Here is a 25,548-nt window from a genome sequence, read left to right as displayed (position 1 = left end):
CACCACACAGATTACCTAATTGCGGGAACCGTTCTTTCCAAATCCACAACAGGAATACATTTATCTAACGCTTTTGGCATGAAGTTAATAATTTTATTCACTTTAAAATAAAATATATACGAAATATATATTAGAATTGTTTTTTTCTTAATCATTTCCAAGTTTTCGCAAAACCTTTGCTCTATTGTTGCTGGTTTAGTATTCTTACTGAACTAAAAGAACATATTTTCTTTATTTTACTGTTATTTGTTTTATGCTGTTTCTCTTCCGTCTTCTGCAAATGGGTCAAAAGGGATGCGCGAACACATCCTGTAATCTTGCCCCCTATTTTCATTACCGAAAGAAAAACTTATTCTTCTTCTTATGTCGCGGTATAAAATGTCGCTTTTATCTTCAATTATTTTTCATTAAATATAAATCTCTTCTTCCTAGTGTAGCATTCCGCAAGATTTACAAAAACAAAATAAACACGGTTAAGGACAAATGTCGAACTACTAATCATAATCGAAATGAAATCGTCTTTCTCATTTGACACAAACTAAAGGAATCGTTATACTGGTTAAGAAAGAAATGCAACTCGGAAAACGAATATGTCTGAAAGATGAACAATGAATCGCAAAGTAACATATGAGAAATGAACCAGGTGGAGAAGGAACAAATGCGCCTATTAAATCATACGATTTGATCATAGCAGACGCACCGGGACACTTTTCTGCTGCGGCATGATGTCCGTCAGTATGACTTTTCGCGCATGGTTTTGTTTAATTTGTTATATTTACGTTCCTATCGCTTGTTTATATTAACCTTTAATATATTAATTATTTGATAGAAGGAAAAACCTAATTGCAAAAGAAAACACCATCACTGTGTTCAGTTTCTCTTTTGTGTCGTTTTACTCGATTTTACTCAAAATTTTGCGTTCTCCGTTAAAAAGTGTGTACACGATTTTGCATCTCTAAACGGTGCTGTAACTGACGGAGGAACTATAACGATGAAAAACTCGTTCGCACAATGATTCTATTCTTTCTGGGAGGATTAGTAATAATAATACATACTCTCTTTTGGGCTCTCATTCACCAACGCCTTTTGTGTGGTGGTTAGTTGACCGCTTGTTTGGAGTGCATGAAATAATGATTAGATGTGTTGCGATCACCTTTGCGGAACACACGAATTAATGAGGTTTCGAAAAGTTAGAGATAACAATTGATTGGATACGTTTTCCTTACTGGAGACAACAGAACAAACGTCCGTCGATGACAGATACTCCCCTCTGTTAATCTCATTCCTTTGCCTCCGTTACAATTTAGTTGTGTTGTGTTTATCACTTTTAATATTTTTCTTGTGTTTTGTAAAAAAGCTGTATAAATTTCTTGTTTTCTCTCTCTCTCTCATAGTTTTTGTTGGTTTTACTATTTAATTGTATATTAGCAATATATTTTTACTGTGTAGTTTTCTCGCCCTTTTCTACCTGCGTAATGGGGTTCTCTCACCATTAATTCTTTGCCTCAAAAAAGTTTTACAATAATACCATCGTTATTCGATCTTTTGTGTGTGTGTTATTTTTACTGTTACTAGTAAAGTTAAACCTTTCAAACCAACTTTTGTTATCAATCCTGGGGCTGCTCCTGCCGCTTGCTTTCCACTGCTATAGGAAATGTGTTCTCTCGCTTCGCTTCATTGCAAACCTGCCTTCTTGTATTCTTTTTTCTTTGCTGTTGCGGTAGTTGTTTACATGTATATACTTAACCAACGTTGAATGTTCGTTTTTTTGTGGTTTGCTGCTTGCTGTGAGTCCTGCCTGGCGCCCGATGCTCATTGGTTTCGAGCGATTTATAAAAACTTGCACTTCCTCTTTTTCGCTGGCTCTGGTGGTTCCAGCGCGGCCAAAATCGCCTCATCGAATACGTTCTTGAGCCCTTTCTGTTGTGGAGAAGGAAAGAGAGAGAAGTACACATTAGAACGGATTGTATTCTTTGGAATTTTGATTGTTATGATTTTTTTCATTGTTTTGTTTAGATCGCTTACTACAACTGATAACTTAATAGAAACCGATTTTTACCATTCTTCAACCAGAGAATTATATAAGTCGCAATAAAACCTCTTATCGGAATTCAAAAGTATACAAAAGGGAGTGCTTCATTAAATTGATTTTACCCTTCATTAAGTTTCATGATGATCTAGCCATCTGCCATTACATCAAGAACCGTTATATTTTTGAGCGGTCTTAGTGTACAAATCATAACCCAATAGAACCGGAAATTCTCTAAAATTTGTTTGATATTGTATGTGCACATAACAATTCCCTAATCCGTAATTTTTTCGAACAGTTGTTTTTTGTACATTGCTGCTCATGCAGTCATTGATGAGCAACCAATATAGTGGCGAGCAGCAGCAAAATGCTGAATTTTCGCATCAAATTTTCTTCAGCGATGAGGTACATTTCGAGCTCGGTGGCTATGTGAACACCCAAAATTTCCATATATGGGACTCAGAAAATCCATACGTGATTGTTAAGAGGCCATTGCATCCGCTAAAAGTCACTGTTTGGTGCGCATTATGGTCTGGTGGAGTCATCGGGCCGTATTTCTTTAAAAATGAGGACGGCGAGACGGTAACTGTGAATGGCCGCATGTTAACCGATTTTTTTTGCCACAAATTGAAGATATGGATACGGATGACATGTGGTTTCAGCAGGAAGGCGCCACGTGCCACACAACACGACCGAACATGGCCATATTGCGAACGAAATTTGAGGGACGCATAATTTCACGTTTTGGTGATGCCAATTGGCCGTCCAGATCATGCGATTTGAACCCGCTAGACTTTTTTTGTGGGGTTATGCGAAAGACCGTGTATATGTCAACTCTCCGCAAACTCTTGAACATTTGAAAGACAACATTCGTGAAGTTATGACCGAGATACCGCCCCATATGTGCCGAAAAGTCATCGAAAATTACCTGTTCCGGATCAAGGTGTGCGAGGAAGCCCTAGGTGGACATTTGAATGATGTTGTATTCCACACATAATGGCATAAACCAAACTTTAATTTGAAATAAAAGTTTCATCGAAATTCGAATTCTAAGTGTGTTTTATTTCAATTTACTTTCGGAATTTTAAGTTGGAAAACCCTGTATTATTAGGGGATTATTTTCAGACACAACTCTCGTTCAAAATTTTCCACTTGCAAATAACATGTTTCTCCGTTACATGGAATAAATGTTTGATACAGAAAATATGATAGAATAAAGACAGCCCTAAATCGGACAATTCTTTCCTCGAGTTTTGCTCTTATCAACACATTCGGCGATCCATTTTTATTCATATAGATAGAAGAAGCTATAGGAGTGAGTTTCATCACATTACAATCGATTTCCACTTTCGATCAAAGATCAATTTCGTTAGCGCAAACATCAAATAGACTAACAACGCTTGTCACTATGAAATTGTAGAACATATGGTCGGCGTTAAGTCAGAGCGGACCAAGCCGCAAAATAAAAAATTTCGAGAATATCGTAAGCAACATTCCACATTTACCGGATATGGAAAATCTTGCGTGCAGCAGGAATAACGTATCATAATCATTTTTTAATGCAAACCCTTTATAGCACCAAACTTCAAACTCGTTTTTCTCGAAATCAAAAAAATGTCACATGGTCCGGTCTGACTTAACACCGAACGACCATATGGGAATTGAATTTTCGCAAATTTTCCCGTTTTCTTCCGAGTTTTCCGAAAATTTTCAATTGTCATGTTCGGTTGAAATATGTTTGATTGAAATGTGTTTTAATATTTTGGTACCACCAACCCCCCCCCCCCCTATATTCCAGAGGAGGGAGGGGTGTCATACCATCATAGAAACATTTCTCGTACCCAAAAACCCTCAAATTTGGTTTCGTTTGCGTGATTGATTCGAGTAATGCAGTCCCCCCCCCGCCCGGGAGGGGGAGTGTCAAACCACCATAGAAACATTCATTGCCCCATACAACGACCGTAGAAAAAAATATTGCACAGTAAAACCTCTACATGCCAAATTTGGTTTCGTTTGCTTGATTAGTTTTTGAGTTATGCAGAAATTTGTGCTTTATTTGTATGTCAGCTCCCCTTAGAGAGGAGGAGGAGCGTCCATCTACCATAGAAACATTTATTGCATCCTAAAACCTTCACATGCTAACTTTGGTTCTGTTTGCTTGATTAGTTTTTGAGTTATGCATATATTTATGCTTCATTAGTTTGGCAGCCCCCCTTTGAGAGGGGGAGGAGCGTCTAACCACCATACAAACATTTTATGCACCCTGAAACCTTCACATGCCAACTTTGGTTTCGTTTGCTTCATTAATTTCCGAATAATGCAGAAATTTGTGTTTCATTTGTATGGCAGCCACCCCTTAGAGAGGGGGGAGGAGTGTCTAACTACCATAGAAACATTTATTGCCCCCAAATCTGGTTTTTCGTAAGACCATCCGTTTTTTCATTATTTGTTTCGTCAATATACAAAATTTAACCACTTCTCCATGACGAGCATACTCGTCAATCACAGTTAACTGGTTAACTGCCCATGATTGCATAGGAGACGTAATCGACAACACCAAAAATGGGAAAACGCATTTTTGTTGTTTTTTGGCCTACAAGCATAACCATGCAAATTTCCGATGAAATTATCTGTCCAGTTGAAGGATATTATCGGCAAAAAGAGGGCATTGGTGATTTTGCGGATTATAACATATTTTTTCCATTTGGAAAACGCTTGCGTCTATTTATGTGGACAATCAATCGTTTCAATGAACATTTGTCCGCATAGCTAGACGTAATCACCAGGTTGCTCTGTTTGTAGCGTTAGTATTTACAGTTCCGATAATAGTCAAAACGTCTCCGTCGGTAGTTTCAGTTGTTATCGGATAAAATCAAAATGGTTCGGAATAAATTTAGTGAAATGTCTGGAAAAGGTGCTCTTGATTTGTTGCGAGTCTATGATAGTATTAGGCTGTCAAAAAAGTCCTGCGGTATTTCCGCGAGGTGTCGTTGTAAGCGCGTAGTTCTAGTTGTATTCATTGTATCGAGTCATACTATAGCTTGTTGGAAAGGCTATAATATAGTCCTTGACAGTGTTTTGTTTGGTTAAGTCGTTCGTGAGTTATAGTGTCGCAAATATGGAGCAAAATAAAGAGAAAATCCGACATATTTTACAGTACTACTATGACAAAGGCAAAAATGCATCTCAAGCTGCCAATAAAATTTGAGCAGTTTATGGACCCGATACAGTTTCCATTTCCACCGCACGATGGTTTCAACGTTTTCGTTCTGGTGTAGAGGTCGTCGAAGATGCGCCACGCTCCGGAAGGCCTGTCGTCGAAAATTGCGACAAAATCGCTGAATTAGCCGAGAAAGACCGGCATAGTAGCAGCCGTAGCATCGGCCAAGAGCTGGGGATAAGTCATCAAACCGTTATTAACCATTTGAAGAAGCTTGGATTCACAAAGAAGCTCGATGTATGGGTGCCACACACGTTGACGCAAAAAAACATCTTTGACCGTATCGACGCATGTGAATCGCTGCTGAATCGCAACAAAATCGACCCGTTTCTGAAGCGGATGGTGACTGGCGATGAAAAGTGGATCACTTACGACAACGTGAAGCGTAAACGGTCGTGGTCGAAACCCGCTGAAGCGGCTCAGACGGTGGCCAAGCCCTCATTAACGGCCAGGAAGGTTCTGCTGTGTGTTTGGTGGGATTGTCAAGGAATAATCTATTATGAGCTGCTTCCCTAATGGCCAAACGCTCAATTCGGACCTGTACTGCCAACAACTGGACCGCTTGAAGGTAGCACTCATGAAGAAGAGGCCATCTTTGATAAACAGAGGCCGCATTGTCTTCCATCAGGACAACGCCAGGCCACACACTTCTTTGGTGACGCGCCAGAAGCTCCGGGAGCTCGGATGGGAGGTTCTTTTGCATCCGCCGTATAGTCCGGACCTTGCACCAAGTGACTACCACCTGTTTTTGTCCATTGCGAACGAGCTAGGTAGTCAGAAGTTAGCCACAAAAGAGGCCTGTGAAAATTGGCTATCGGAGTTTTTTGCCAATAAGGAAGCGAGCTTCTATAACAGGGGTATTATGAAGTTGGCATCTCGTTGGGAACAAGTCATCGAACAAAACGGCGCATATTTGACTTAAAACAGATGATTGTAACTAATTTTATGAACAAAGGAAAATTAAAAAAAATACTGCAGGACTTTTTTGACAGCCTAATACTTTTTCCTGAAGAATACTCTGGGATATGATAAGAACAGCAGGTTCGTGAAATTTAGGTGATTATAACATTAAAAAACACAATTGCTTCTCTTTGTTCATCGTGTACAGAAAAAAAGTAATTATATGAGCAGCGTTTCAATGGTTTCTTATATTCATCTATTAGGAAACACTTAGTAATAAGACACTATCGTGACATAAATGTTTGGACTCCATAAAGAATGTGATTGAAATGTAGATTTAGCTTATAGCACATCATACTGACAATTGTTGATTTTCGAACGATGTATGAAAGATGTATGGAACTACGTCTGTTATGTGGACAAACTGTGATTTTTCGGAAACGTTTTTCAAAATTGATCAAATGTTTTCGAACAAAAAATGTTTGTTTTGCATGTTGAGCAAACGTATCACATTGTGTAGAATGCGAAACAGCGAAAAAGTCGATTTTGTTCATTTTGTCGTTTACGTATCCTATACAAACTTGGGCAGTTAACTATGTAACATGTTTATATTGATCCACCGCTTGTTATGACGTAATTACACAACGAAGTTTGGTTTCATTTAAAATTCTTCGTAAAAACGTCGGATATAATGACTTATGTCGTCTTTTATGATCCATTTTTATTTTATAACCCTTCTGATTTTCAGTAACAAATAAGCCGAACAGATTCTCGATAATTGAAAATGTCGCTATCGTAGCAACCTCGGACAAATTAAACAAAAGTTTGGCCGTTTGAACAAAAAATTTTAGCACGTTTATGACAATTTCCATTTTTTGAAAATAGTAAAATTAAAAAGATTGATATTTAGTATAAAAATTTATTCACATCAAATTTGAAATAAATCAGTTCAGTAGAAATTGAGATATCGTGTAGGTTAGCTTGGTAAAATAATGGGATATTCGTCCTTTCTAGAGTATATTCTTGAATGTTTCAGAAATATGAAGAAACAAATTTTCGATTAATTTCAAATTTCTATAAATTTTTGTGTACTCTAAAAATGACTGCTTACGCGTATATAATGTTCTGAAATGTGATACTTGCTTGGTATTCGTTTCACTACTCATGCGGGCGCTACACGATTTGTCCAACGTTTCACTCGAATGTTGGACTCAAACATTTGACTCGATGAATCGTCAAATGTTGTGACGAATGTGCTGCTACACGGTGAAGTGAATGATCGATTCAAAGCAATCGGCCCAAACAATCGGAAAGTATTTGGATCGAATATTTACTGTTTTTATTTACAATCAAAAACGTTAGGAAACGATGCGAGTACTCAAATCGCTGCCGTAGCAATTGTACTGATATCGGGCTGTAAATTAAAAATGCTTCAAATCAACATTATTAGAATGCAATATTTCGCCGAGTATTTTGAACTTTCAGAATTTCACAGTTCCTTGTAAACAAACCAATCTGTCAAAGATAGATTCGGACGAATCGTGTAGCGGTGTATCGAATGTCATCGAGTGTCGAATCAACGAATGACAAAAATCCTTTGACTCGTGTCACTCGCGTTGGAAGGTAATCCACAACGAACGGATTACCTTCCAATGCGAATATTCGACACTCGACATTGGTGGTTCGTAGCTCGTCTGTCGACTACACGATGCGTCGAATCATCGAGCGTCCAGCATTCGAGGGTGTTCGTAGCATCGTGTAGCGCTGGCTTTACACTACTTATAAACATACGGATGAGAGCGTTCCTGTATTCATACCACCTATAATGATGGAAAACATTTTGCACCTTTTGGTCCGAATTCTAACCAACAAAAACATAATTTTCCTGATTCCGTTAATTGGTGATGGTAATCAAATTGTTATAATAATGAATCGTTTTAAACAGTAGATAATATTTTATATTGTAAACACTTTAAATGAGTCGAAATCAGTAATCGAATGAATTACAGTACTAATGTATCTTTTATTTATTGGTAACACAGCTTGTGATGAAGACGCTCCACTAGATTTTCCATTAAGACCTGAGTAATTAACAGCATCAGGGTCTAACGGATACAATCCACATCGCCGGAAACCGTTGATCAATGTCGATTATAGGTTGGCCATTATATCCACAGTTTTTCAGTGGTCGGAAATAGCTGACGTCCAGCAGCTAAGTGATTTGAGTGACATTTTGTGGAAGGCAAATCAGGATTATGTCTTTTTTCGTGCATAGCAGCATCGTTTCATAAGAGACATGTGTCTTATGCCTATTTAACACATTGCGGACCGCTCACGCGTTTTCTCGTGTTTCGTGTTCCGTCTGTTACGGATGGATCACGAAATAACCCGTGTTTTCTACACTTGAAGGTTAAATCCTCGGTTGGCCAAGAGTCTAACAAGGCCTACCGTTGGCTCGCCTTCGTCTCATCCACATCGAAGGAAACGATCTCATTCGTGGAATCCGAACAAATGAAGCGTTCTAGTTTGCCCCAAAACGTGCGGTCCCTCATGTGTTAATAGTAAGTAATAGGGAACGATATTCTCTGCTGGACAAGCTAAGGGTAAAAAACTTCCTTGAGAAAGAGAAACAATCCGACCCGATTTCGTTCTTGCTGCGGCCCAGCTTTCGGCCAATCTCTGCCAGATCTTTTTCGGCATCCTGGATTTGTACGGGTATAGCATCAACGTTACCGCTAACTAAACGGCTGCGTTTCCACAAAATAGTACAGTGTAAGATTCTGGACATTTTTTTTCGGCCGGAACCAGTTAAAACCAGTTCTTTTGTAGGTATTGTATGTACTACTGTTTCGTTTCGTCCAAATTATACATCTGTTCCGGAGATTTAAACTCATTGGAAAGCGCTTCTTCCTCGAAATACTCATGGATTTCGTGAAATCAGCTTCTGATTTGTTGCTTGGAAACAGCTGAACGATGCTTTGGCAATACGCTTGGCCGTTTTAATATTCCTGAATGCCGTTTAATGAATTCATTGATCCATTCACGAGCCGGTATCCCGTTTTAAATGGTTTGGAACGGACTGATTTTCTCACTTAATGTGCTACTCTTTTTTTGGCTAACAGCCATTCAACTATTCGTCCTTTTGTGGCATCGAGAACGGTTGCTTTTCCAGGACGTGGTCTGGAAAACTTTCCCAAGACCTTCTCGCTCAGTGTTGAATACGGAATTCCGTGCAATTCGGCCGCTTTTCGAACGGGAAATCCGGTTCTCATCATTTCCAGAGCGTCTGCTATATTCGACCTATCCTATTGCATGCGTTTCTGACCGGCGGCTGTTTGGTGGAATAAGAAACAAGTATAAATATGGGTATCCTTGTTCCAGCCATGTTTATTTTGTTGACAACTAATCGAATTTGCAATGGAAAACTAATAATCAGAGCAGTGTACCTGTATCGTTCTGTTTTTGTTGCTTTCGGAGATTTTCAATCGTTTACACTTTGTAAATTGATAACAACAACGCACAATGCTCTTAGCCACTTTGCTAAAGAAAACAACAAATATGGTGAATGTGCGACGAACGATATTGCCTGAAATTTATACAGTTAAGCGTAACTAATAATACTTGGTTGCCACTTTTTCGAATAGTTATAGTTTTGCGATTATACTCAAATAGAATTTATCAGAAGAAATAAGATAGCTAGTGATAAAAACAGTATTTTATGTCGCGACGAACGATATTGCCTGAAATTTATACAGTTAAGCGTAACTAATAATACTTGGTTGCCACTTTTTCGAATAGTTATAGTTTTGCGATTATACACAAATAGAATTTATCAGAAGAAATAAGATAGCTAGTGATAAAAACAGTATTTTATGTCAAGTAGCGGAATTATGCACTGGAACTCCGCCTGCGAATGACGGATCTCTACAGTGGCATGTCCGAAAAAGAACCTGAAACTATTGAGAACCAGAGCAGAGCGTTCAAAGCCCATAAGGAGGATGATTGTAATAGCTGTTATCCATGGTTATTATGGAAAGAAAGTAATGGATAAACTCCTAATCATATCACTCACCGCAGTAGATCCTGATTCTTGCTTACCCCCACTTACAACTATCCCTTCCTTGATAAAAGCTAGGGGACCACGCTATAGAGGCGACCCTTCTGGCCTTCGGACGGCGAATATCATACTAACATTCTTTCCCTTTCCCTGGTGAGTGTAAGGACGTGGCCGGTGTCGTTATTGACTATTTCATGTTCGAATCACTGAAACTTGTACAATGGGAATGGTTTGCTACTCCCAAGCGTCATTCGGTGTGTTCCTTTTGCAATTTCGCTGATTCAGGTCAATCACGGAGAGCAACTACTTCCCAAGCTCAAGCTCAAGTGAGCGGAATTATGCACTGGCTGGTATAAGGGAGCTTCATATGTAGATATGCAAAATTTGCCTAAAAATTAATTTTCAATTTCCAAAATTTTCATGCGCTAAAAAAATGACTTTCCAATTTTCCGACTTTTCAAATAATTTTCATGCGCTAAAAAATAACGTTACAATTTTTCAACTTTTCGAATGATTTCCTTCCTTTTTTGGCATATAAACCTGACGCAGACTAAGACGCATCTAACCTGATACTGACATTCAAATCCATTGCTCCGTTCTCGAGTTAAATCGTGAGGAACGGACACCGAATCATTTTAATTTAGATATATTTCCATGCATTATAAAAAAAACAAATTCTGGACTGATAAAACAAGCGAATTGAATAATTCTCTTAATCCCATGTCAACAATGCGGTCGATTTTTGACAAAAATATATTTTTAAAATAACACTAAATCTCGACGTTTTAGCAATTTGAAGACATTTGGCATCAAACAAAAGAACAAATTGACGCATTGCTAATTACTGAGTCTACGTAGAGATGTAGCTAAGACGTAGTTCACATACGACATAGCGTATTCATTGAATAAGCGATTTCACACATTCCCTCATTCTTGTATAAATCACGATTGAAAGGATTCCGTATCGAATATGTGACTTTTGTTCAACCGTAATTTTATCATCTTCCGATGGAAAAATGTTTCGTTAAGTTCGAAAAGGGAGACTTTTACATGTTGATTTTACGCGATACCGATGGGGTACGACCCCTGAACAAGCCCTCGTCCAACTCACCTGCGTCAACGCTGAGCACTCGACGTACTTTACCGCTTTAAGCTCCTTGGCCAGCTTCTCACCCTGCTCGAGTGTGATTGGTTTCTGCTTGTTCTTGGCCAGCTTCTCAAGTGTGCTCTGCTCGTCGCGCAGATCGATTTGAGTGCCCACGAGCAGGAACGGCGTCTTCTGGCAGTGGTGCGTTATCTCCGGAACCCACTAAAAATGTTAACGATAACAGAAATGTGAACACACCCACGATCGGTATTCTTCAACATTTACCTTTTCTTTGACATTCTCGAATGAGCTTGGGCTTACCACCGAGAAGCACACCAGAAATACATCCGTCTGTGGATAGGACAGTGGCCTAAGCCGATCGTAATCCTCCTGACCTGAAATGAGGACATTGTTCGATCACTTTCAAAGTTGATCACGTCAGTGATTCATTACGCGGAAGACTGACGTGGTTTCTTTTCACCAAAACAACAAAAAAGAAAGAAACATTTGATAACACACTCACCAGCAGTATCGAACAGTCCCAGCGTGTACGGTTCGCCACCGATCATAACCGTGACGGCGTAATTATCGAATACGGTCGGTACATATTCCGAAGGGAATTTATTGGTGGTGTACGAGATGAGCAGGCAGGTCTTACCGACCGCTCCGTCGCCCACTACGACGCATTTTATCGTTTGCATTGTTAACCACCGCTCTTTCCGCTGCTTTTGCTAGCTTAGCTGCCGGTGCTGTTGTTACGCGACGACGATGGGTCACTTCCTTTCTTTCTCTCTTATGCTCCGCCGGGGATGGGGATGTGGAAACAGACTAAAAAAAAAGTCTGCAAATAGAAGAGCGTCGTCAATCGGGAAATGATATTATTATTTCACATGTGCGATTTCTCGAAGGGGAAAATTTAGCGCAGCGAATGCTGCTGGTGGTTGAAAGAAGTCGCTGTTTGTTTGCTTTTTTCCGCAGCTGAGCTTATGGTGGCATACCATATGCACCACCAGAGTGGCGATGATGACGCTGACGACGACGATGGATTGATGATTCATAAAAATGAACGGCACCGAGCAGCATATTAGATAGGTAGCGGCGAACGGGTGATTTGCATATTATGTCAAACGACGTTGATAAAATCAGGGCTGAATGCGGGAGAGGCGATTTAAAATTGCGAAAGATATGGGGCGCACCGCCGCAGCTGAGCGGTCAAAGGCGAGTCGTAGCAGCGAATGTAGCTTTCATTTGCATATCTCAGATCAATTGAAATTTTTATTGTGTTGCACTTCGAGATTACCGATTTTTATGGCTCTACTTTGTCGCACTATGTGTGTATGGTAGAATCCTTATCCGGGACAGCCGGCACTCATTGTTCTTGTTTGTTTGTCGTGATGATAAAAAATTGGAGAAATGGACGTGACGTGAGTAGAAGAGTTTAACGAGCATACACCATCACCACCTCCTGTTATCGTGTACGATGTATCCTCAAATAATTTATTCGATGAATTCGACCTCTATATTTCTCTAGCAAATTTTAGATAGTTACTCACTGTTCGGAGGAAATGAGTTTGCTTCGTAGACAACATTTCAAATCGGCTTTAAACAAGATACAACACGCGGTATGTGACTTTTTTTTATTTTTTTTTATTTAAATCGTTTATTTTTACAGGCTCAGTTACATAGGTTTAAAGGAGCCGAACTCCTTACTGTATTGTTACTAGTATTGTATGTGACTTGAATGTCAGTAATATCAGAGATATTATAAATAATACACTCTGTCCAACTTCTAAAAGACCACCCTGATTCTATTTCGTTGCTACACAAACAGTTAAAATTTCAACAAAATACATTCATACATTGTTTAATGCTTAGAATAAAATATATTTAACGTCAATTTCGTTCAAAAGAGTTGTTTGTTTATTTATTGTGCTTAAATGTGATAATTTCAGCTGTCCAGTTTCTATAAGACCATTTCAAAATTCATAAGTATTATTAATGAAAAATTCAAAACGATCGGCTGATTTACATGTCAATAATTGGCAACCTTGCCATTTCGGCTAATAACTTGGAAAATTCGTGTTGGAATACTGTTTATCAAATGCTGCTAAGCGAATTTCTCGATATTTCTCCATGCTTCCGAAGTTGCGACCTTGAGCTTTTTAATCGTGTTGTACCGTTTTCCTACGTGTAGATTCTACGTATAAGGATCCTCCTAAGATTTTCAACAGAATTCAAGTCTGGAGAGCGAGCCGATCAATAAAAAAAAAAGTTTTTGTTCCTTAGTCCACTGCTTAGTTTCCTTGCTGATATGAATATTAGCATAGTTTTGCTGAAATGTGATTTTTTTGCGACGATATCCACGCAAAAACGGTAGGAGAGAGTATTCCAGAACATGCATGTAATCCTTGAATGATGTGAAAGCTATTTTGAGTTTTCCGGTTGCACAGAATCCCGCCCAAACCATGCACAAGTCTCCACCAAAATTCCTGGTTGAAAAACACTGCTCTTTTTCCGTAAATCACGCCAGTAGTAGTCCAATCCGACGAGAAATTTCTCTGATACCAACATGTTTTTGGTGAAATGCATCGATTTGACTTTCTTTTCTCTTCGTGAGCACTTTTCCTTCGGCATTTTCCAAATTTATTGATCAAAATAACTAAAACAACTAAAATGTAGAAACATTTGATAATCATAAACTCATAAATCATCATAAACGGGTCCACTGGCTTCGGCATCTTCAATGAAAATTCCAGTGCCTCTTTCAAACTCAAAGATCCTTGTTCCGTGTATGTCGCTGAACTGGGTGCGATATACTACGCACTGGGGATCATTGAAACATTGCCCATCGACCACTATTTTATTTTTTCAGACAGTCTCAGCTCAATAGAGGCAATCCGCTCAATGAAGGTTGATAAACGCTCATCTTATTTCCTAACTATTGAATGTTTTGGTCGAAAAATTATTCAACATTACCTTAGCATGGGTTCCTTCTCCTTGTTCGATTCCGGGGAATGAGAAAGCGGACTCGCTAGCTAAGGTGGGCGCTCTAGAAGGCACACTTTTTGAAATGCAAATTGCTTATAATGAATTTTTCCACATTCCTCGTCAGTACACGCTCGTAAGTTGGCAGCGCACGTGGAGTGGAGATGAGTTAGGTCGTTGGTTACACACGATTATCCCTAAGGTCTCGACGAGTGCATGGTTCAAGGGATTGAATGTAGGTCGTGATTTCATTCGCGTGATATCTCGGCTTATGTCCAATCACTACAACCTAAACGCGCATCTCTATCGCATTGGGCTCGCAGCAAACAATCTTTGTGATTGTGGCGATGGCTACCACGACATCGACCATGTTGTCTGGTCGTGTATCCGGTTCCATACTGCTCGCTCTCAGCTCTCTAGAGCACTGAGAGCACAAGGCAGACAATCGGAGATCCCCGTCCGGGATATCTTAGGTAGCCGTGATCCTGATCTTCTGCTTCATCTATACCTGTTCCTCAGGAACGCCGATGTCAACGTTTAATGATGTTTCCTTCGTTGTGTCCCCGTGTTATATCCCTCCTATTCGATCGATAAACTTTTACTTAGTCGCGGCAATACATACACACACTCTTTACAGATACACGGGCCAAAGGTTGTGCAGTCCACTGATCATTCAACAAGAGCCAAAGGTTGTACCGCTCACGACAACTCTACATGAACTGATGATTGCGCCGGTTGGTGACCATTCTATCCTGGATTCCTCGAGTCGAGAAAGACGCACCACGCTAGATATGAGGTACAGACTAGGGGGGCGTTGCTGATTAAGGGTCAGCTGCATCCCAATAGGAAGTATCCCGTGTCGGGCACACGTACAGAGCAGAGACAGCAACATCCGAATTACGAAAACACTTGTAATACTAACCTCGAGCCAACCGCGAGTAATCGGTTACATATTACTAACATAGATAATAAGAAAAAATGTCAAAGTATTGAACTCCCGGCCCCGTGAGGCTAACGTCATATGAGCCTTGATAAAAATATATATTTTGGAAAAAAAAAACTAAAATGTAACTGGTCTTATAGAAACTTGACACTTGAAAAATACAAAACCTTTGGTTTACGCTCAGCGCTTGCACACACACATAAGAAAATCATGCAATAGGGGGCTTGCAGCGTGCATATGTATTAGTGATCTGTGATCAGGCAAAAGAGATCGCTGCATAGGATTTATATGGATCGACATGATTGAGCTTTGTTTAAATAATTATTTTAGCGAAATAGTTATAGAAATTACTCGCTTCACTATATTAATAACATGCGAATATATGTCTCTTTACATAAAAATATTTACTTTTAGCGTCAAAGCCATATACACGGAGAAAAATAGAAATTTATGTTATGGCTATGATCCATATCAATAGAAGCAGATTGTTTCTTCAAAAAGTTTCACAGAAACAATGCAAATTGCGATTGTATAGCCGGATTAGGTGAAGTGTGCTCCCATTTAGGCTTTGTGCTTTTTGCCCTGAAATGCTGGCCTCGTGAAGAAGTAAACTATAATGAATATTCGTGTGCAGATATCCTTAATCGGTGTTTAGTTTCGCCAAAAAAGCAGAAGATTATGTTTAAATTAAAAACATATTCAGCCAGAAAGATCAACCAACCCTCAGATATGATTTCCGGGTACCTGAATGCTCTGCGGAGAATTGAAATATGGTTTTGAAAAAATTGATCGGAAACGAAAAAATCCATCAATTGGCTAATTCATGGAAAAAACAAGGAAGCATTCGAACGTGAGTTCGAGCCTCTGTGTCTTGAATCTAGGTCCGAACATGCTGATAATCCTTTCCTGTTATTTTTTCGATTCAAATCTAGTGAGAAAGTCGCTTAATAACCATCGCGAAATAGGTGCTAGTAAGTTAAGTTAAGCTATATGCGTCACACAAAAGCTTTTGTTCGGTAAATAGCTTGCCTAAATGTTTCACAAAGTTCATGTTAATTCTATGAAATATTTCACGCTAATAGAAAGATCGCAACTATGTTTAAATCATCTACAAGAACGTCGATTGATAATGAATTCGTTTCCGCTGCATAGAAGCTACGAATGTAAACAAATGATGTTTGCCCAACAGATGCTCTGCATGTATGTGTAGCAAGAGCCCTATATATGATAGTCACCAATACCAGTACACTAGAATATAAGTTCAAGCATTGTTTGTTTACAATGGCACAAAGCAGCAAGACCATCACCTGGTCTTATAAAAGTTGGACAGAAGGTATGAATCTCTGGTTCTAAGACAATACTTCAGCCAATTCAGCGGCTAATCGGTTGATTTTGGCAATTTATCAAGTTGCCAACAAAAAGCTCTGCTTAGAGACGGAAATGTGGACAAAAAATGGGCATTTGCTATGGTGGACGTTTGTCATTCGGCCATTATCTACAATTCCTTATGGTATGGGTATTATGCTCCGGAAGCCACGAGACGCACGTCCGTGATCAGCACGTACACTAAGGTTGATTCGATCCATGGATCCGTAATCCGGTACGTTCCATAAAAAAGGTCAAAATGCCAATGTTTCTGCAAAATGCAGAGTTACACGTTTTTGATCGTCACTCACGTTTTTTCTCGGGAAAAACTAATATAGCGATCGGTTCTGGAGTTTGATACAGGATCGACGATAAACATGCTCTCGTCGGTAACAGAATTACCGGATTTTTTTCGCTTGAAGAAATTCAAGATTTTCTTACATCGCTCGACTCGTAGCTCCCGGATGCGGTTGGTAATCATGTAAGTATTTTTTCCGTGCCTCTACTTCGTAAAGCCACTGATCCCGTATTCCTCCATCATTTTCCTCATTGAACGCACTGGATTCGCCTGAATCTTCCTTCTGATGGCAGCGATAACCCTCGAAATCTGAGCAGACCTTGGACGACCTGTGCCACCTTCGCGGATAGTTGTCCTTTCTTTTCTCGGTCTAATACCCTTTTCAAGGTCCATCGGGACACTCCAGCGGCGATTGAAAAGTCTTTTTGCAACATTTGCGCGTGGGACAAATCACGAATACGCTGCCATTTCGTCACGATGTAACTGTCAAACTAAAGAAATCGGTTTCTTTTACTCTCAGCCTATTCTTCTTCTTGGATGGCATTAACGTTCCCTTGTGGAACTTTTGCCGTCTCAACGTATGCATTAACTAGCGTCATTTATTAATACTTGGTCGAGATTTCTTAAGCCGAATAACACGCCTTGAATGTATTCCGAGGGGCAAGCTCTTGAATACGCATGACCACAGTGCAAGTCGAAGGAAATTTCTTTGACGAAAAATCCCCCGGCCAGAACGGGAATCGAACCCGAACACCCGGCATGATAATGTGAGACGCTAACCACTCGGCCACGGGTGCACTGCACTCTCAGCCTATTATGATAGGAATTATAGCTTATGCGCGTGCAAAGAAAACCGAAGCATTGTATACAAAGATGAAACGGGAACCTTATTGTACGATGGTGCAAAAATTATTACGCATACAGTAATGATGATGATTGGCGGCGTCTAATGGTTGGAAAATGCCTCCTGTGATTATTAATGTTGACGTGAGAAACAATACTGCATTTTTGTATTGATATTTTGAAGAATCAATTGCATCTCGAGGTGAAGGTCAACCTTTCTTCTGTAAACACGTTGCTCCACAGCAGGATCTAGTGCTCTTGGCATACGTCTAGTCACACTCAACGCTGGCTGAAGAAAAGCATGGAGTTTTGACGTAGGACTACGTCTTTCATTTCTATACCTGGGTGTCATTACATTCGAGAACTATATTTAAACACCTTGATATTGTACAACGCCACAAGGATATAAATGTCACAGACAGAATAATAAACACCTCTTAGATATCTGAAAGTCATAACGTAAAGACGTGTTTCAGTCGTTTCTCCCTCTCAACGCAACAGTTTCAATGTCCAATGCTATTAAATATGAAGATCATTTGAAAAGCGACAAGAATTTTAGGTTGGAATAGCAGTCGAAGAAATTATCAGAACAATGAACAGCAAAAAATAGATCATTTCAAAAGATATTTGCCGCAGTTTCTTTCGTTGAGCTGATAAACAAATTAGAAAAAAATTATAGGAGGTTGTGTCCAAGATACGACCGCATTGTTGACGTAGAACTACACTGTTATTTTATAGATGTCGCCATACATTGGTGGCTTGAAACTACTAGGAATTTAAACACTTTTCATCATTTTGCGCAATTCTCAAAAGAAACGCTTATGTGAATATTACAGGCCTCGAAAAAAGTTGCATTACTTTCTCATGCTCGAGGGAAGCGCAGCTGTCACCCTTAGTGGAGGAGGTTTTGGTACTGGCAAGCGAAACCTAATCACATACAAAATTCCAGAACGACATTTACTTTCTTGGTGACTAAACAAGCGAAATAAACTCTTTTTGTTAATAACAAACAGTAGCAATGCTTCATTATGATCAATATTAGCGCAAATGCAATCCTTGTTGAAGGCAGTTTTGCGATTAGCACGCGAACCCAAATAACTTATAACATTCCAGTAAGACCCACCAGCCTTCCAGTCTTCCAGACCGCTTTCACCACCAGCGGGGGAGCTTGATTTAAGTTGCTGCCTGGGTAACGGCGTTTACATTTTCGACCGACGCGCCGAAATCGCCTACTTCGCTGTTTTTCGATGCGGTGTCACCCTCGCGAAGGCTCGGTTCAGTGCGAGCGCTTTTCACTGCACCAACATCGCGTGCAGCATTAGATGACGCTTGCCTCGAAATTTTATTGCCCCTGGCATTGCGTTCGTTTTTTGCAGGGCTCGAGCCTGCCTTCCTCTTCTTGCTCATCACACACTACGCGAAGCGTCCAATTTCTGACGTGGAAAGAAAAACACGATACGAAAACGCGAAAAATGAACAGAAAAACCAAACGACGATATCCAAGTTTGATTACCACTGGTGGGGTCCAATCTTAGATCGAAGCGCAGCGAAAGCAATGTGAACTGGATTGCTCAACAGTCCGATGCCGAATAAAAGTTTGCCTCAGCGAGATCCACTGTTTATACTCTAGGCAAATATTCCCCTCCATTGTTCTACCTTTTCCTTTGTTTCTTGGAGACCCCTCCGTTGGTCGTCGATAAGTTGCTCGTTATTGACAGTTCTGTTCGGGAAAGCACACAAATGGACAGAACAAATGTATGGGGAAATTGAAACGCTTAAAGTTTTCATGAATTTTAACCATCTGTAAATCGCCAAAATCCGTTCGCGGTAAAAATGGTTATTAACGTTAACTTTATTTCATAAAAACGTGACCTGTTTTCTGATTTGGCACCCTTAATGAAAGACGTAGTTCTACGTCAAAAGATTCGAATTTGATGATTCGACGCTCAATTCTGCGGCAATGTTAAATCCCAGAAAATTTTCCAATTTGACCAGCATTAACATTGTGTTAGAAGCGTTTCCTGGATTCTACAATGGGAATGTACAAGATGTGGAGAATTAATTCCCTAAAGATAAAATTACTCCTTAAGGAAATCACAATTTCAGAAAACGAGCATGTGCAGGGTTGGTGGGCAAAAATTGAATGGCTAAAAAGAATTGACGATTCGCTCGCATTTTCGGCGCTTCGATCTCTTGTTTGTAACGTTATCACTATGCCTCACTCCTCGGCAAATGTCGAGCGATTTTTTCCCGAATATAATCAGAACAAATAAGTTACAAAATCAGATCAGCAACGTTACGATGAACATTATTTTGGGTTTAAAAGATTTTATTAAACATCGTAGCGGCAGCACGAAAATTTTAATAAATTATAGTATGCAATCTAGATTCAGAAAAACTATGTATAATCCCCATTTATCCGCGAAAGCGAGCTCCATAGTTATCTATGAACCTACCCTAAATTTGACAATGAGTGGTAGGTTTTTGTTTTGGTCATGACTTTCACATTATTTGACAACTGGTGTACACAACCTTACAGACGGATAGTTCTTGTATTGATAAAACATTGTTTTCATACTGAAATATCTGTTTTCTGTGTTTGCACCTCATTTCAGTCATTTGTTGTGTTATCCGCGATTTTCGTGATCCGCGGTGAGCTAGCCCGACTATTCCGCGGATAATCGGGGTTCTGCTGTATTTGTAGTAAATAAATGAATATTTTTTTCATGTTAATAAATATTTTTTTTCTCTACAACGAAAATTTTCGATGGTTCGAATTATTGGAAAAAAAGTACAGATGAGAAAGATTTTTGCCCTCTGGTACAGATTTAAATGTGGCAACACTGGTACCGAATACCATCGTCATGTATTTGCCTCTAATGCACTCTGTACGAAAACTCTTGTCGGAGGCTTTTCATCAATCCGTTTATGAATGTTGAGCTTGGACTGGACGTTGATACCTTTGATTGTTGCAATCGTCAAGTTTTTTCTCGATGCTCAAATGCAGATTTCGCATCGTCCAGTGGATTTTTTGACGTAGGACTACGTCTTTCATTTCTATACTGGGGTGTAAAATCAAAGTTTCGAAAACGAAAGCGTTACGCCGGAGACCGAGATTTTGAGCGTTAATAGCTCCTAAACAACTGAACGAAATGGTATGATAAACACTTCATTCGAAAGATAAAATGTCTACGCGTTCTATACTTGTTACTTTTTGATCCAAAAACTTGTTTCAATAGTCTTAAAATTGCTTTCAAAACAGGCTATTGAAATCACCAATCGGTATATAAGCGAGCGCCGCTCGGAAATCCACTCAGTTCTAATTGAACAGCGATTGGAGCATGTTGTCGCTGTTGTGGTGAAGCTCTTCGTTTATCATGAAAGCGCTGATGAACGGTGTCAACAAGAGCCTGTTTGTGCACCTTAGACTAGACATGAATCCATCAGGAGGAGAGTGATGCCACAAACGGTTCCCCGGGAAGATCTCGAAGCAGCCGCTACACACACACACATACACGCGCGGAATTCTTTCCGTTCGGATGCCATTCAGCGACGAGAAAGATCCGGAAAATAATCTACCAGTTCCTCTGGGAATTTAAAAATACATTCATGTGAAAGAGTTTATTTGAATGTTTTCTATCCATGTAACACTGTTATCAAATATGTTTCAATCAAGTACTATTAACAGATGGTTATCGAGTTAGCATAAACCACTGGTGGGCTTCCAGTATCGAGGAAAATGTGGAAATATCTAATCGTTACTGAAAATAATCTGCCAGTTCCTCTGGGAATTTAAAATTACATTCATGTGAAAGAGTTTATTTTAATGTTTTCTATCCATGTAACACTGTGACCAAATACATTTGGTTTGGTGATTTTTCAATCAATCGCAATTAACAGGATAGCTTCAGAAGATTATTCTTCCCCATCAGTAGGATATTTCCGTATCCAATATTGTATGCGCCCGCAATCGATTATTGCTCAGTCGCCGAAAGTTCCGAGCTCAGAGAGTTCATTCCCCTCTAGTTTGCCTTCCAAATTGCCATCGTAAACCACACCTTCTCTCGATTCAATCACACACAAAAAGCATACTTAAGCGATATTCTGGTGGTGAGACACATTCATTTATCGTGAGGACATCGACAAGACAACATCGTTGCCTAACGTGCTGGAGGAGGTGAACGGCGAAGGATCGACACATACACGCGCAGAATTCTTTCCGTTTGGATGCCATTCAGCATCGAGAAAGTTCCGGAAAGATCTAATCATTGCTAGGAAATAATCAGCCAGTTCCTCTGGGAATTTAAAAATACATTCATGTGAAAGAGTTTATTTTAATGTTTTCTATCCATAAAATATCCATATAATACATTTGGGTTTGTGATTTGTCAATCAAGTACAGTTAGCAGGTTAGCTTCTGAAGATTATTCTTCAGAACAAGGTTTTTCGTATCCTATATTGGATGCATAAAACCTTGTGCCTCCAACGTAACGCTCTCGTTTTCGAAGTCTCCCAAATATTCATTTATTTATTAATTCAGAATGGATTTAGATTCAACTTCAAACAAATGATTTCTAAATCAACGATAGTCCTACGTCATCCTTGCGGTTATACCATAGATATAACCCACTTCCTGTTTTTTCCTGTAGTCCAGCTACTGAATCAATATCATCGTCAAATTTGATCAAGTCAGGAACAATTTGAAATGCCTGTTTGATCAATGGAGTCCGTGGTGTTTGATAGAAGATGCCAAAGTCATAATTGTGTCACGATTACGATCAGAATGATTATTCATATGCGGGAATAAATCTGCATATACGAAACGTCTTTCTGCAACCCTTCCAGTCAGGACTTCAAGCAGCTGCTTCGAAATTCCCGATGGTTGCTCCGATAGCTATTCTAGCTTAAATTGTAATCTGACGTCAACTTCATATAGGATGCATTGCTTCCGCAATAGCAGTTCAACAGCGCCCAGAACTGGTTCGTTGGCATCAACCAATTCCTTTATCGCTGTCAGTTCTTCATCGTGGAAGCTTATCTTGTGTTTCGTTTTCAGATCGAGCAGCGACTTTTTGAACTGAAGTTCGGAGATCGTAGGTCGGAAGTCATAGATCTTATTTGATTCTCGAGTAATATTTCAAAGCGGCATAAAGGTATTTCGGTAATGGAGAATGACCCGGTATTACCGGTTAAACCGGTTAACAATCCCTAATGGCTATACAAACGGAAAAGGAAGAATCTCGAAGGCACATGAACCAAGAACTGCACGCGCGCATGAAGAGCCCAATTGCACATTTGGCAATTCATTCTAACATTTAAGCAGCTTTCCCCGCTAAAATGTAGTTTATGCATACTAACGCAACCACCAAAACAGTGCACTACCGAATATTTCAAGGCTTACATAGAAAACAGTGGGCCTGATCACGAACGTCACTTCACGGTGAAAACGAAATGAAGTGCACATAACCTTACATACAAACTATTTCGTTTTCGCCGTGAAGTGACGTTCGTGATCAGGCCCAGTGTCACACGTCGTCTTTCGAATTTCTTACTTTGGAATACACTAGGCTTTATCGCCCATCAATACTTTGGATTCTAATCTCGACCTTCCGAGGTTGTACTAATAGAAGGTGTAGTCAACGATTTGTGCACATTGTTGAGAAGATAACGGTGCATGTTGCATTGAGAAATTGCTAACAGCTAATAATCGTTCTATTTCGCGTGTGCGTATCCAACATTTTGAAATAAAAGGCATATACACTCAGTTTTTTTACGCGGGGATGCGTACCTCATAAAAAACCGCGTTAAAAAACCGTGTTAATTGGAAAACCCGCGTAAAACACGGGCAAAAAAATGTCTATTACGAAGAGCGGAATGTCACTATTTTGCTTGTAATGACTTTGGTACTTTCAATTCCAGACGGTTTCATATCTAATGGTCTTAAACTGCGCTCCACAATATTGATTGTTCGCACAAGAAGCGGTATAAAATAACCCACAGAGAAAAGCAAAGGAAATCTTCTATTTCTCCCTCGACCAATATCCGGAGAGCTATCCTTGAAAATGCCGGTTTTGTATCGATTTTCTTCTCTTTGCCCATCTGTGCTTTCTGTTTTTCGCCTAGCCAAAACACAGTCGATATGGTAGAGTCACAGAATGCATTCATTTTGATAGCCAATTCAACGACATGCATCTCATCCCACACACAGTAGCCATTGACCTTTCCCCGTTTTCGGCAGAGTCGATGATTTTTTGATAACACTGAATGAGCGGGAGTGGGAGGGAACCGGTTCCCCACCCCTACAAACGGTATTCGCTACAGCTAATGGCTGGAAGAATTACATAATATTTTTCTCATCCAGAATTTGATCGAAGTTGAACGCATCAACATCAATGAGAAAACTGGGTAAACTTTCTACGGATGCCACGGCGACAAACGCTGTTTTTATAGGGGGAATTGCTCCCCATTACATCCTTTATGTCGCCAGTAATACCTCATCCATTCCTAACCACAATGAAATCAAATCTCGATTAATCCACAGGAAAAAGAATACCACTCAATCCACAGTATTCGCGATGGGAAAGTAAAACATTCATAAAAATTCATCAAATTCCACAATCGCCATTTTGCTTCGTCCTGTCTCGCTTGCACTATCATGCTGCGCCGCACACTTGTCACAAAATCCATCGCGGCGCTAGTGCCATTTCACTCACACCCGCTGTCACTGCACTCAATTGCCGTCGTCTGATGATTTGGTCATCGTTGCGAGGAATTTGTCCTCTTTGAGGATAAGTAAAAAAAAAAAAGAACATAAACCGGATACAGAGCACACAGAACACTCCTTTCAACCACCGAAAAACACTGATCCCAAATAGGAAAGGAACACCGAGCACTGCTATTTTTTTCGCTACTCAGATTTAAAAATGTACCTCCAGTAATAACTCACTTTTTACGTTTTCTCGCACAAAATATCTTTCTATTTTTCCGTTTCGAAAAAATGGGTAGGGCAGTCGCGCGACGAACGACCGAACCGATACTCACTTTTCTATTCACTGCTGCGGCACTGCGAAGCGGGTTGATTGCCAGAAACAGACGAGCAGAGACGGCAAAAACGGTGCTTCTTCTTCCTCCTCTTCACTCTCCTCGAACTACGGACCGTTTTTTTTGCTGTGTTATTATGATGTTGTACCAACACATTCGCAGCAGAAAAAGCCAATGCTTCAAGGGGCGATGATTCATAAACAGTCTCGGAAGAGCGTGAAATGACAGTACGGCCATCATTTTGCTAATGTCAGAATCAGGGATGCCAAATGTGAAGACGTACTTCATTTTGAAAACATTTGACTTATTGTGACAACTTTTTGGAATATAAGTACAAGTTCACCAATTTGAGTGATGATTGAAGTGGTACATTGAGACGTTAAAGCAAAATGATACGCAGTTCTGACAGATGATTATTTTCTAACTAGGCCGGGTACTTACGTATTAGCGCCACCGGATCCGAAATACAATAGATAGCAATTTTAGCAATCAGCAAACCCCGTACTTCAATATGTTCATGAATATAATTTTAAAACTTTACAGAATCATAACTCCGATCAATTTTACGCCAAGAGGTGTCCCTTCCGTTCTTCCTACTCATTTTATTTTGAGTTTAATCGAAATTGAATTAGAAAAAAATGGTCTTCATTGATTTATTTCTTCGTGAACGAGTCAGCATAGCAACTGGAGGAAGTTTCCTAACGTTTCCATTTTTTTTTCTTTTTGTGTCAAATGGAGACATGATTGCTCTCGAATTGCAAGTTGCCTCCTCTTTTTGGC

General features: G+C 39.7%; 1 protein-coding gene across 4 annotated transcripts; it reads right to left on the bottom strand.

Annotated features, from left to right (window-relative positions):
• Window positions 1–59: 59 nt before the first annotated feature.
• LOC129776195 (cdc42 homolog) lies at window positions 60–24,911 on the bottom strand. Of its 4 annotated transcripts, none has more exons than XM_055781692.1 (5): window positions 24,769–24,911; window positions 11,817–12,134; window positions 11,579–11,688; window positions 11,318–11,515; window positions 60–1,920 (listed from the first exon to the last, which is right to left on the bottom strand). In XM_055781692.1, exons 2-5 carry the CDS (start codon window positions 11,992–11,994, stop codon window positions 1,831–1,833), a joined length of 576 nt encoding a protein of 191 aa, XP_055637667.1. In that variant the 5' UTR covers window positions 11,995–12,134; window positions 24,769–24,911; the 3' UTR covers window positions 60–1,830. The 4 variants fall into 4 exon arrangements, with proteins under 4 accessions (XP_055637667.1, XP_055637664.1, XP_055637666.1 ...); XM_055781689.1 differs by having other exon boundaries at window positions 24,674–24,830; XM_055781691.1 differs by having other exon boundaries at window positions 24,657–24,799.
• Window positions 24,912–25,548: the final 637 nt, after the last annotated feature.

Source organism: Toxorhynchites rutilus, chromosome 3 (genome assembly GCF_029784135.1).
Source record: "Toxorhynchites rutilus septentrionalis strain SRP chromosome 3, ASM2978413v1, whole genome shotgun sequence".
Taxonomy (NCBI): domain Eukaryota; kingdom Metazoa; phylum Arthropoda; class Insecta; order Diptera; family Culicidae; genus Toxorhynchites; species Toxorhynchites rutilus.
Note: the sequence above shows the minus strand (reverse complement) of the source record. Positions and strands in the feature narration are given on the sequence as shown.

What these genes read in the sequence shown, in the direction of transcription:
- LOC129776195 (XM_055781692.1), bottom strand. Translation starts at nt 11,994, where the DNA reads ATGCAAACGATAAAATGCGTCGTAGTGGGCGACGGAGCGGTCGGTAAG. An exon ending in GGGACTGTTCGATACTGCTG is followed by an intron (nt 11,689 to 11,816) that starts GTGAGTGTGTTA and finishes TCCTCATTTCAG; the next exon opens with GTCAGGAGGATTACGATCGG. An exon ending in AGTGCTCAGCGTTGACGCAG is followed by an intron (nt 1,921 to 11,317) that starts GTGAGTTGGACG and finishes TCTCCACAACAG; the next exon opens with AAAGGGCTCAAGAACGTATT.